At 36.1% G+C, this 14,363-nt stretch overlaps 1 protein-coding gene across 2 annotated transcripts in view; it reads left to right on the forward strand.

Moving 5' to 3' along the window:
* LOC145671150 (polyamine-transporting ATPase 13A3-like) overlaps positions 1-14,363 on the forward strand; it is a 152,607-nt gene that overhangs the window by 109,335 nt on the left and 28,909 nt on the right. For both annotated transcript variants that reach the window (XM_081739974.1, XM_081739973.1), the window contains 2 exons: positions 2,447-2,564; positions 10,330-10,499. In XM_081739974.1, coding sequence (XP_081596100.1) covers positions 2,447-2,564; positions 10,330-10,499 — 288 coding nt within the window. The remainder of the gene's footprint in view (positions 1-2,446; positions 2,565-10,329; positions 10,500-14,363) is intronic.

The raw sequence follows: 14,363 nt of genomic DNA on the forward strand, positions 1-14,363 counted from the left end.
TATAAAAAAAAAATCAGCATAGCTTGTAAAAAGACTAGTAAAAAGTAGTAGCCCATCGTTACTCAGCACCAACAATCAACCAACCAAGTGTGTGTCAATAAAATCTGTTTGTGCTAAACTTAACTTAGTCCATAAAACAATTTACTAACCGACGTTTAGGTTTACGTTCTAAATTAAACTCAATTAGAACACTTTTTAAATTAATTTATAAAATTCTATAGTTGTATCTCTCGCTAAGCACCCCACAAATTGAAACCTAAAATTAAAATAAATATATTTTAACACTGTGGACATGCTCGATTTCAAATGTATAGCTAGCACAGCTATAAAAAGCTAACACAAATATATTTCTCACTTCTTAAATTCCAAAGCTTGTTCTAAAACTTCCAAAACCCAAACTCAACCAAGTTTTCAAACTGCAGGTAGCTTTACGTCACGTCCACAACATTTAAATTATCTACCTCAGCAGAAATTCTGATATAATATCTTAAATAATTTTTAAAATGACGTCTAGTAATAATTTTAAAAAAATAATAAATAAACAACGCAAAATCTGTGTTCGTCATCATCATAAACATATCTTAGCCTTTTAACGCGCAAAACTTTTTATTCAAAATTTTTGGGTCTAGTGCGCAGAAAGGTATGGATTGCATAATGTGCACGGTTACTTTCCACATTACCCTTTAACGTTTTGTAGTCGATTAAATAACCATTGCCTTTAAAGCTCATTATAAAATCTATTTACATTAATAATTCAACCATACTGCGTATGGATGTTTTTTCGATATGTCCTTTGGTTCAGAAAATAACCACTACACGCCTACACTGTTTTGCCAACAGATGGTACTGCCTGCTTTCAAAGTAACAGTTCTGGTGGTTACAAATGTAACCACCAGAACTGCTACTTTGAAAGCAGGCAGTACCATCTGTTGGCAAAACAGTTTAGACGGTGTAGTAGTTATTTTCTGAACCAAAGGACATATCGAAAAACATCCCTATGCAGTATGGTTGAATTATTTATGTAAATAGATTTTATAATGAGTTGTTACTTAATTGACCACAAAACATTAAAGGGTTTTAAGTTCAATATTCTGGGGTTAACATACTTAGTTTTTAGACTATAACAAACATAAACTTACATCTTTCAAAAATAAAATAATATTCATCATAGCCGCAAATACAGTACAAAAAAAAAATCAGTATAGTGTACAAGGAAAAAACTATTTTAAAAAATACTATCACATCATTACTCAGTTTCCACAATATTTAACTACCATCTGTCAAAATTTCTATGAAAATCTAAGCTAAACAGTAACCTATAGCATAAAAATTAATTCTCATCACCAATAATCAATAACCTAATATTTAAAATATATATATATATATATATATATATATATATATATATATATATATATATATATTTGTGCTAAACTTAACTCAGTACATAAAACAATTCACTAACCAACACTTAATTTCACACTCTAAATTAAACTTTATTAAAACTAGTTTATATTTAATTTATACAATTTATTGTTATATCTCTCATTAAACAGCTTAAAATTAAAGCCTAAAATTAAAATAAATGTCATATTTCAAATCTATATGAAGGGTACAATGGAAAAACACGTTAAGTCCAAATTACATAATTTTGAGATATTTATCCCTTTAGACAGCTAAAGACGGCATCTTACCAATAGTATAACAACACTGCGAAAGTAAATGCTTGATTCGATTTTCTAAACGATTAAAGAAATCCTTATAAGGAAGAACCCACTTTGTCCATTCTGAAAAGCTTACGAAATGTAAAAGGGGAAACCGTCTCCAAAAATGAAATAGGGGCTGGCCATCAACACGTTAGCGTAAAAGACAGTAACTTCATTCACTTATGTTGTGGGTTCAGGTAAATGGCAACGTTGCATTTTCATTTATCATTGGGCGCATAAAGAGTACAACCCAAACGGCTCGTCCGATTTAAAAAATTCTTTCACTTTATATTTCAAACAGCATATTTGAAGACGGTTTTCCCTCTTACATTTTGTTGTAACTTTGATAATAACAGTTACACCCCGTCAAAGGACTTTCGAGACATCCTATATATATATATATATATATATATATATATATATATAATATGAGCTGATATACAATTAAGCAGCAGCAGATTGTACGTATTGTTGTGGTTTTTCTTTTAAGAATGACTCATATAGTTCTAATAGTGACGTTCATGTTACTGGAGTAATTGTACTTTGCTGAAAAGCAGTTCTTGAGCAGTACTTGGAATACTCTTGTATTCCAGGAGTATTTTGAAGTTTACCAGAACTAACAACTTCACTTTTCTTCCCGATTACTTATCTCATAACATAATCAACCTCTGAAACTTACGTGTGAGCCTAGACTTTCTTAACTAACCACTGACGCTTTGAATTTGCTATTCTTTCTGTAGATTGAAAAGGATCTTACGTTGTTGGGTCTTCTAGTTATGCAAAATACATTAAAACCAGAAACAACTCCTGTAATTCAAAAGCTGCGTATGGCTCAAATTCGAGCTGTAATGGTAACGGGTAAGTTTAATTTAGTTAACCGGACTAAATTTGTAAAGCACGTAGAATAGAATCACTTTTGTAGTTGAGCGTATATAATTTTTTTTTAAAATTTTTTAGTAGTTACTTTTGTCTGCAGTAAATCTTTTAAATTTGTTTATATTAGTAAGTTTTCTCTTAGTGTTGCTATACAGGTTATCGTAGCTTCATATATTAGAAATGTTGAAAAGGAATCTCTCAATCTGAAGAGCAACTGTGGTACCTTGTTGGTTATATGCTTCTTTTTATTTATTTCATTTCTCATTGTGTTAAGTACCAGGGTGAGTCGTATGTTCGTAGCGTGTTCATGGGTAATGTTCAGCACCCGGCTCCCCCTGTACCACAGACGCCTGTTCGGCGAAGTACATCCCATCACACTGTATAGTCCTTTTCCAACGTTCCATAAGTAGCACAAGTCTCTGACGATACCAGACTTAAGCAAAGAACTCATAATTCCCGGTTTCACATCATCCACGAAATGGAATTGTGTCATGAAACGAAACAGATGAAAATCGGATAGCAAAAGGTCGGGAATGTAGGAGTATATGGTAAAACTTCCACGCCATTCATGCCCGCAATTTTCTGACGGACTCTTCTTGACCTGTGGCATGGAGCGTTGTCAAATTGGAGGAGAAGACGCTTTCGGTGCACCAGTGCTGGATAACGACGGCGAACAATGTCGTATACCCGTTGCAGCTGTTCAACATACAATGTTCCATCTACGGCACGGCCATGTGGAACGAACTCCCAGTGCATGGGACCCTCGAAATTTCACCACGCAAACGCATAGTCTTCTCTTCAAAACGCCCTCTTCGAACCACAGGCTGCGCCTCGGTACCTGGTCGAAACGATTGTTTCCCCGGTGTCAGGATAATGAAAAATCCACTTTTCATCATTCGTGATGATCCTCCGCCAAAACCTGTCATCATTGGGGTTTCGAAGCAGTTTTTCACACAGAGTCAAACGTTGTTAAGCTTAAACTGAAGTCAACTTATGGGGAACCATTCTCGGTTGCCTGGAGCGAAAACCAACTTGATGCAGATGATGAACGACACTGGTTTGTGATGACTGGACCTCATTTGCCAGCTGTTGGGTACTGGCTCCTGGGTTTCTTTCCACAGCGTTTAGGTCGTCATCGATATCCGTCGTCACAGGTCATTCACACTTGGGTTTGTCATCGAAGCTGGTGTCACCAGCCCGAAAATGTTGAAACCACTTTCTAGCTGTGGACAGTACCTTCACCTTCTACGACACAAATTTCCTTGACTGCTGCTGCTGCATCCAGCTCCTTTTTCCAGTAATGGCGCAGGAGCATACGACACACAAGTTTCTCCTCAGCCATTGTCCTGTCAACTATATATTCAATGAGTAGTTCCTCCCACACCGTTAGTGCTGTGATAAGAAAGACACGTGACACGCGTTCTGCTACCACCACCTTCAACTGTTCTACATGTTGCACATGGTTTTCCGCATCGATTGAGCGGGGCCACCCAACGCTACGAACATATGACTCACCCTGGTATATTTATAACGCTCATGTATTTAATCAATGTCTCTTGTATGTGGGGAATGTCTGGAAAAGACGAATGGTATTTTAAATAGCTGAGTTACTATTATGTAGTAATATTTGTTTTACAGTAGAAATCAGAGCTCCTTCGTAGTTATATTTTTGGGCACGCGTCTTCGAGTTTAATTCCCGACGGGAGCTAATATGGATCGGATCCCACATTGAGATGTCGCTCCAGGTCTCGATGATGAAAGGGACTCTAAATTCCAGTCCAACCAACCAAAAAATAAAGATCAAGAAATGGACAATTAAGTTCAATGGATTCTAAACAAATCGACTAATTTCAGCACTCTATAAGCAAGCAACCTAATGATACTCAATATGGAAACATTTTGTTAAATTAGCATAATATTTCATCTGTTGAGCTACAGGAATAATCAGTGATGTTTGGGAAAAATCAATTAAACATAAAATACAAGTAAAAATTTTACAATATTATTAACATATACTGGGGAAAAATATGTCCAAAAATGACATGTATCAATCAATAAATCTCACTGCGCGCAAAAAAAAGAAAAAAAAACGTGGGTGAGTGTAAATCTCCATGCGTAGTTTTCGAGAAAATCTACAAGAACTTATTTTTTTGCAAAAGCTAAAAATTGATGCTGTACGATAACCATGCTGCGTATTAAAATTAAACTGGTACTGTAGTGTACCTTCATCAAGCTTTCCATTATGATGCTAGCAGAACAACAGTATACAGTATGATTAATAAGGTATAGCCCAAAATTATTGTTAACTTAAAAATTTTAATTTTGTTTAACTCTAATATTGTGTAAAAATGATATATTGATAGAAGACATCGAGTAAACAAAATGGCTTCCTTGGGGCGTAAATTCCCATGCTTAGTTTTCAAGAAATCGGTAAAAACTAATTTTTATGTCACTAGGAAGTATTTGATCATTGCCAACAATAATTAATAGTCTACTGAAAAAGCGTTTCTGAATGTACTGTATATGTAAACGAAATAACACTATTACGTAGCTGTTTTTAATAAAAGTAATTATTTTGTACTTATTGGACAGGGGCGGATCCAAGGGGGACGATGGGGGCAATCCTCCCCCCAGAAGAGGAAACTTTCTTATTTTATATATAAATAAAACGCATTCCAGAGTTTGGAGCTGTTAAAAGTAGCTCTAAGTAGCAGTATTACAGATCTAAGTAGCAGATGAAATGTATTCTTGAGACGCTTAATTGACTGCAGAAAATCACTGGTTCCTATCTACCATTTTTACTCTATAACGATCAACGTTAAAAGTGGAAGTGGTTGATTTCTTCCATTTTCGGTTTTAAGTAGGTAGATTAAAGTGGGGATTGTATATATTCTTGGGACATTTAATTGATTAGAGAAAATCGCTTCTTGTTATCTATGACGATTTTCATTGTGTGGTGATCAAGTCAAAACCGGAAGTGGTTGATTTCTGCCACCACTTGTAGTATATTTCTAGGAATTATAGAAGCCGAAGGAGCCATAGGAACTTGTAGTATATTTCCAACACTTCCAGTGTTAGTAGAGAGTTAAAAATGGGTATAAAATATATCTTTGGGACGCTTAATTCATTGAAAAAAAAAAAAAAAAGCTTCTCGCTATATTATCCCTTTTCTATATAGTAATCAATGTTAAAACTAGAAATAGTGTATTACTACCACTTCTGGTTTGAATATCGCCTGCAGAAACGAACTAAGTTCCTAAATTTTCTCCTTCTATATCCTGACCATATTTGATAATGATACAACAAATAGCTCCTGAGATTTATTTGTCTTCCGGGTGGACAGAATAAATATATAAAGAAGTTTTAGTAAACCAAACTCCTTAAAAATTACAAGTTCAGTGAGTATATTTAAGTTAGAGAAAATGTTGCACTCGAAATGTTTATTCAGAGATTCGTTTAAAAAGGAAATGAAATCATATGGATTCTATCTTTGGAATTTGATACGATGAATAAAATTTAGTGTATGGAAAAATGTTTAATCCTAGTAATTAATTATGCGCGCGCGCGCGAGAGAGAGAGAGAGAGATTAGAGTTGTGTTAATCCCTAATTTCATTACTTTTATAGGTGCCGTGTGTAAATAATGTTGGGTACATGCTTTTGTCCTTTTGTTTGTTGAAGTTTAATGTTCATCACTGAAACTGTATGAGACATGCAGATTAAGGTGGAGTCCAAACCACTGTGATGCGTTCAAAATGCTATTGCTCTCTCACCGAGAATCGAATCGGGACAACCTTCATTGAAGACGCACATGATAGCTACTGGCTACGTGCTTTTGAATCAGATATTATGCTGTTTTTATTCCATTATTGATACATTATGGATATTGCTGAATATATGAACAAACGGGATAATAAACTTTATTAATAAAGCATACAAAGAAGTTGATTCAGTCTCACTATCAGATGATTCAGGTTCATATTCACTTATTTCTTTTCTTTGTTACTGCCTTCGCACAAAGTATGGTCTTCTGTGCCGTCAAATGCATTTCAAGTCGAACACGTCGTAAACCCACGACCAACCATTTCTATCGCGTCTCTACAAATCCACTGCAGTTAGAAGAAAATCGACTGATTTGGCAATGCCAAATCTATACAATTTCAAAAACTTACTTGTGGCTGTTTCTGGCGCCATTTTCGGAATTTTCTCCTATTGCGTCGGTGAAAAGAATCGTGTACTACCGATCGTGTTAAAGATATCGATTCTAAATCGAAGCCATTTTCAATAGGTCGGCTTACAATTAGGTAAATACGGATGCATACGAAACTTTACAGTGCTATATGTATTTATACGAATAGCAAGATCGAGAAGTTTAATATGCATAGGACACGTCTTTCGAATGGAAACTACACGTGGGATAAGTAGGAGTCGCGATTGGGAAATACGTGGAAAGGCAACTTTGAATGGACCTTTTGGAAGTTAGAGGATAATATGTCTGGATCTTTCGGAAATGGGTAACATCTTTCTGGATTAGCATGACACAGGATACATTCCGACGGTGAGCTTTTGTTTTATGACGATAATTGTCTCGGATTCTTAAGTATTGTGCGTTCTAATATATTTGTGCAGACGGCAAGATTGCGAATTAATTACCTTGTGTTCAAGTGACGGCAGACATACAAGAATGTTGCCAGAGATATTGTTTTTATGTGAAATTTGTTGCATATGCACTAGATTTTCTAGAAGGAGAAAGGGTAAGTTGAATCTAATGAAATTTATATGAAAGATATTGGGTTCATACTTTTAAATAATTTTACATTGAATGTGTAAAACTATTTAACATGGAATCAAATATTAAACCATCCAGATGGCTGCTATGTTCTATGTAACGAAAGAATTTAGCTTTGTTCACAAGTTAAATTACAAAATTTACAAAGGTGTATACACTGTTACTAGAGAATATTTGTCAACCTTTTATTTTTTGACAAATTCCAGATGTAAGGTTGTGCCTTTGAATCTGTCAGATTTTAAGGGAGTACTGTCTTATGAAAGAAAATAAGGTCCTATACTCATCCGTATGTTCATATGATGTAATAAAATCAATCTATGTAATAAAAGATTAGGTCAAAATCCTCCCAAGTTTGAATTTTAGCAGTGTTATACCCGTGCAGAGCTCAACATGAACCGTCCAAATTTACAGAAGTATATACCGAAGTCCTAGAGAACAGTTACGAATTTTTATTTAAATTTGAATTTTTTTTTTTTTTTTAACCTACAGAAGGAAACAATATGGACTACCCAAGACTTACATAAGTGTAGTTAATCCTATAATAATTTATAGTTTTAACAATTTCCAAAATTTAAGGTTGGCCCAATGTAGGGTGTATTATAATACCCTTGCCTATTTGATTTGATTTTAACGTCCCTTTCAGCAACGAGGCTATATGAGATGTGAACCAACAGCTTACGTGGGATCCGAATCTCATATACTCCTGCCGAGGATCGAATCCAGGTCTTTCACCCCAATGGCCATTGCACTATTTAAGAGAAGAAACAAATACACTCATATACTATCATCTGTTGCAGCAAACTGTTATCTTAGTGGATCTTGTGACACTACATTCAAAATCCCACGTCACGCAAATTCAAATTTCCCACCAAAGTAATAAATGTTACTTATGTGTGTTTTAAGCCATATGCTTTTATCGTAGAAAGATACGATGTGATCTTACTAAATTATAGAGGTATTGACAGTTCCCAACTTTAATGTAGGCCAACGCACACACCCCTCCCAAAATTTAAGAAGGATGCATCATTGTACTTATGTGTTATGAAAGATAATCGATTCATGTACTAAACTATATGGGTATATAACGTGATAAAGGCTCATCAAAGAAGACAAATTAAGACCAAACCACCCAAATTCTATTTTTTGGGAGTTTCTTACCCGTAGAAGGAGACAAGCCCTACATAGGGGTACATAGGAGACAAGCCCTAGAGAACATTTATTAAATTTTGTTTTTTTGACAATTCCTAAATTTAAAAAGTGATTCTATGTATCCCTCCCAAAATTTAAGAGGTGTGCATCATTGTATACATCTCTTAAATGAAAGAAAATGGAAATGAAATCTTTCAGTTTTACGTCTCACGATTAAGCCGTGTAGGCTAAAGGGGACGGTGATGAAATAGTGGGATGAAAAAGTGAGAGGAAACAGAACACCGAAAAAGGCAACGTACACTGTGTTTGTCCACCACAAAGTCCATTTGGGGCGAGCTGAGATCGAATCAAATATTCCACGCATCAGAGATGAACGCTGTACCACTGAGCCATCACGGACCCGAAAGAAAATAGAGTCCTATACAAAATTGTTTAACCGTATAACATGGGGCCTCATCTTAGGGGAAAAAGAAATAGGTCAAAAACCTTCCAAATTTGAATTTTTCGCGGTTTCTGACCCATAAAAGGGAATGAGGTAGACCAATCAAACTTACAGAGTTACGTAGCCAGGTTCTATACTACTATCATACCAAATTTTTAAATTTGGCCACTTCTAAAATTTAATTGGGGTGATTCTATGCATCCATCCCAAAATTTGGGGTCACCAAAGTACTCCTGTCAAAATTCAGAGGGCATCGACCCCCCGCCCTGAGACGTCATACCACCTAATCAGATCAGATTATGTCCATGGGGTCATCAATTATGCGAAAAATTGAAAATCTCATGAGCTGTCTTAAGTCAGGAAGAGATATTCAGTATGTAAATTCCTCATTGATAAAAAAACGGATGTGTGAAATTTATCGTTTTTTCAGTCATGAAATTATTTTGGTTAGTGTCCCACGGTTATGCCTTTTCGGCTGAAGGAAACGTACGTATGAAAGTGAATGATTGTGAAATTAAATTTTTGTGCTCTCCCATCGGGAATCAAATCCGAGACTACGTGCACCAATGGCACACGTTATAATCTCTAGACCAGCGGAGAAGGCCAACGAAAAGAACATTGAGATGAGAATATAAGAACATGATAGGTATTCTTAAAAAAATAATGACAGCAAGTCTAGGTCGGTTTGATCGACATGGCTCTGGTATTGAAATCATACTAAACAAAGTGAAGTATAATAACTGAAGTAGGGGTTTAATTTGTGAAATAAGGGACATTGTGCGGATAGCGAAGTTCAGAATGTATGCTTACAGTTGAAAGCACAATCAAGTTTATAGAGAAATATAATTTGAGGTTGAAGTAAGCTAATGGTTAAGTCATAGTAAGTACGCGATAATATTTTATTACCTACAACTAACCTATGTTAATCTGAAATAATTTGTTGATTGATATTCTGACTTTCCTGTGTACTTTTGGGAGATAAAGATAATACAGTTTGGTACTACATTGTTTGTAGTAGTGGTGCTTTTGAGCCTTGGGAATTCAGATATGTATGTTTGCATGTATATTAAGATTGAGAAGGTATATTCGGCGAAGCAAATAAACAGAACATAAAAATATGTAATGAATGTAATGAGTGACTATAGCTTTATACATTGCTTAAGTTGTAACTATCTTGGTGGCTTGTTACATGTACAGCTACCACGTATTTGCCGTTCTTGTGGTTGGAAGTTTAATAACATTCGGTCTAGAAGAGTAACTTTTTAAAATGATAGTTGACGAGTATCAAGTCAAGTAGATACAAGTTAAAAAAAAAAAAAAAAGTTTTAATGTATAACTTGCCACTCATTTGCACGTTGTTAATTTGTAGGTGACAACATTCTTACTGCAATTAGTGTTGCTAGAGATTGTGGTATGGTATTGCCATTCGACAGAGTTATTCATGTGAAAGGTTTTAACACAGACGAAAAACAACCACCAAGGATCGAATTCCACTTGGTCGAATCTGCTCGTCCGCTACTATCAAACAACAGTGAAATGGTAAGTATCATAGTCTCATCATTTTACTTTGACCGTACTAGGTAAATTGAAATATTTAGATATAAACAGTTATTTCGAGTTAAATGTAGTGCTTTCGTCGATGTGGCCAGCACTTTCCATTAACTTTATCTATATCTTTTGACTGCATTCATGACAACTGGGAAATGATGACTGATCAACAAGGGAAATTATTGTATGCAGCTTTAAGCATACAAAGAAGGAGATGAACGCGCTTCAGGTTATTTACTATTGGAAACAATTAACAGAACAAATTGAGTGAGATTTCTATAGAAACAAGGGAAATATTACATCGGTTTTGAACACAATAGTAAGTACCAGGGTGAGTCGAAATAAACGTCGTCTTAATAAAAGTCTTCGCTTGGGATAGGCCCTATAGTTTCTAAGCCAGGGCGTTTTGAAACGCGATATTTCGAATTTTCTATACTTCATAACTCTGAAAGGAGACGTTTTTCGACCCATGTTTATTAGAACTTTTTTCTTTCATCTTGTATAAGGAACCGCCTCCCAAAGTTTTTCGGTGGAGTTACCTACCACCCTGTATATATATATATATATATATATATATATATATATATATATATACTATGTGATCAAAAGTATCCGGACATGTGGCTGAAAATGACTTACAAGTTCGTGGCACTCTCCATCGGTACTGCTGGAATTCAATATGGTGTTGCCCACCCTTAGTCTTGATGACAGCTTCCACTCTTGCAGGCATACTTTCAATCAGGTGCTGGAGGGTTTCTTGGGGAATGGCAGCCCATTCTTCACGGAGTGCTGAACTGAGGAGAGGTATCGATGTAGGTTGGTGAGGCCTGGCACGAATTCGGCGTCCCAAAACATTCCAAAGGTGTTCTATAGGATTCAAGTCAGGACTCTATGCAGGCCAGTCCATAACAGAAAGGATATGGTCGTGTAACCACTCCGCCACAGGCCGTGCAGTATGAACAGGTGCTCGATCGTGCTGAAATAGATGCAATCGCCATCCCCGCATTGTTCTTCAACACTGAGAAGCAAGGTGCTTAAAACATCAATGTAGGCTTGCGCTGTGAAAGTGCTACACAAAACAACAAGGGGTGTAAGCCCCCTCCAAGAAAAAAAAAAGACCACACCATAACACCACCACCTCCGAATTTTACTGTTGGCAATACACACGCTGACAGATGACATTCACCGGGCATTCTCCATACTGACACCCTGCCATCGGATCGCCACATTGTGTACCGCGATTCGTCACTCCGTACAATGCTTTTCCACTCTTCAATCGTCCAATGTTTACGCCCCTTACACCAAGCGAGGCGTCGTTTGGCATTTACCTGCGTGATGTGTGGCTTATGAGCAGCCGCTCGACCATGAAATTCAGGTTTTCTCATCTCACGCCTAACTGTCATAGTACTTGGAGTGGATCCTAATACAGTTTGGAATTCCTGTGTGATGGTCTGGAATTCCATCCTATGGTCTGGAAACGTCTGCCTATTACATTTTACACCCTCTTCAACTGTCGACGGTCTCTGTCAGGTCAACAGACGAGACCAGCCTGTACACTTTTGTGCTGTACGTGTCCCTTCACGTTTCCACTTCACTATCACATCAGGCACAGTGGACCTAGGGATGTTTAGGAGTGTGGAAATCTCGCGTACAGACTTCTAACACAAGTGACACCCAATCACCTGACCACGTTCGAAGTCCGTGCGTTCCGCGGAGCGCCCCATTCTGCTTTCTCACGATGTCTAATGACTACTGAGGTCGCTGATAATGAGTACCTGGCAGTAGGTGGCAACACAATGCACCTAATATGAAAAACGTATGTTTTTGGGGGTGTCCGTATACTTTTGATCACATAATGTATATATAAAATCAAATATCAAACTTACACAATATATATTTATATGATTAATAATATTCATATCCATGGATATGCGGAAATGCTCGTTAACATACAAATCAAACAGCTTGTATTTCGCTAACTGTTCTTTAAAAAAATGTCTGTGACGAATGGCTTTATATATGAAGTTTCTCTATATAATGTTTTTACACGGACAGATATTTTTCAACGAAATTATTCTGACGGAATGCTACAGCTATTATTTACCTAATTTTGATACTTGTACTTAATTATTATACATCTTGATTGTTACTGTCTTAAGTTAAGACGAGTACTGGCTACAGATGCCATGCAAAGGATATTTTAATAACTCTAGAATCATCATTGAAATTAGTTTCCTTTCTCGATTACGATATTTGTTTATAAGTGATTTTCTTCCTTTCTTTCTTTTTAATAAACATTTATCTGTACAATCCCAAAATGATGCTCTTATTGATAGTAAAATAAAAAAATTTAAATTGTCCTTCATACATCAAAACATGCTCTCTAACAATCGTACTACTCCAAGTTTACACCTGAAACAAAACGCATAATTTTTTTTCTAATGCCCTATCGCATAATTGTTAAAATTAAAATAAATTAATATATTGAGATTTGCTCGGTTGAAATTAGTTAACGTATGTCTGGCTAGCACAGGGTTGACTCTTTACTGACATTATAAGGTGCCTGTGTTAGTCAAGCATTTTTCTTATCTAGCTATACTAATAAAGCTATATAATAATCGCATAATAATTCTATCGCATAATAAAACCGTGTAACGTAGGTTCCTGTCACCACGGCATGGCGCGTCCTCAGGTTGCGGATCGAGAAGAAGGCCTCTAGATATAGATGTTAGCTGCGAATATACTGAATAAGCAATCGCGGATAGCCGACTAGGAGTGGTCCTCCAGCCTGGGGGTTTGGGTAGGGCTAACAACCTCATCCTGTTAAAAAAAAAAAAAAAAAAAAAAAAAAAAAAAAAAAAAAAACCTTGTTCAGAAATATTTACAAAAGCCTCGGACAAGGACTGATAACTTGGCACGACCTCAGCAAAAGAAAATGGACATGAGATTTGGAACATGGAATATTAGGAGTCTTTATAGGGCAGGTGCGTTAAAATCCGTAACGAGTAGGAGATCAGGAAGTTAGGTGGGATGGAAATGGATCTATGAATTCCGGAAATTTTACGTTCTTTTACGGGGAAGGAAATAAAAATCACCAGTTAGGAACAGGGTTTTTCGTTCATGAACGTATATTACCAGCAATTAAACGGGTTGAATTTGTTACTGACAGACTTTCTTTTATTACTCTTAAGGGACGCTGGTGCGATATTATTGTTTTAAATGTAAATGCCCCAACTGAAGATAAGGATGACGATATAAAAGATAGTTTTTACGAAGAAATGGAACGGATATTTGACCAACTCCCGCGAGACCATATGAAAATTCTATTAGGGGATTTCAATGCGAAGGTAGGACGAGAGGATATTTTCAAACCGATTATAGGGAACGAAAGTCTGCATAAGGAAATTAATGACAACGGTGTTAGACTCGTGAACTTTGCAACATCCAAAAACCTAATCGTGAAGAGTACAAAATTCCCACATCGCGACATTCATAAATACACTTGGACATCACCAGACGGGAAAACACATAATCAAATTGATCACGTTTTAGTAGATAGAAGAAGGCAATCTAGCATAATTGATATCCGGTCGTTTAGAGGGGCTGATTGTAACACTGACCACTACCTGGTAGCAGCGATAATACGAGAGAGGTTATCGTTGAATAAAGTAATATTCATTGTCCGAAAACGGAGAGATTCAATTTAAAGAAATTAAAAGAGAGCCAGGTAAGAGAGGAATACCAGATTGAAGTTTCGAATAGATTCACGGTTTTAGAAGATTCGGAGTGCACTAGTGTTAAGGATACCTGGATTGAAATTAGAGATAGCATTAAAATTTCAGCAAAAGAAAAATT

This window comes from Thermobia domestica, chromosome 15 (genome assembly GCF_964235325.1).
Source record: "Thermobia domestica chromosome 15, izTheDome1.hap1.1, whole genome shotgun sequence".
Classification (NCBI taxonomy): domain Eukaryota; kingdom Metazoa; phylum Arthropoda; class Insecta; order Zygentoma; family Lepismatidae; genus Thermobia; species Thermobia domestica.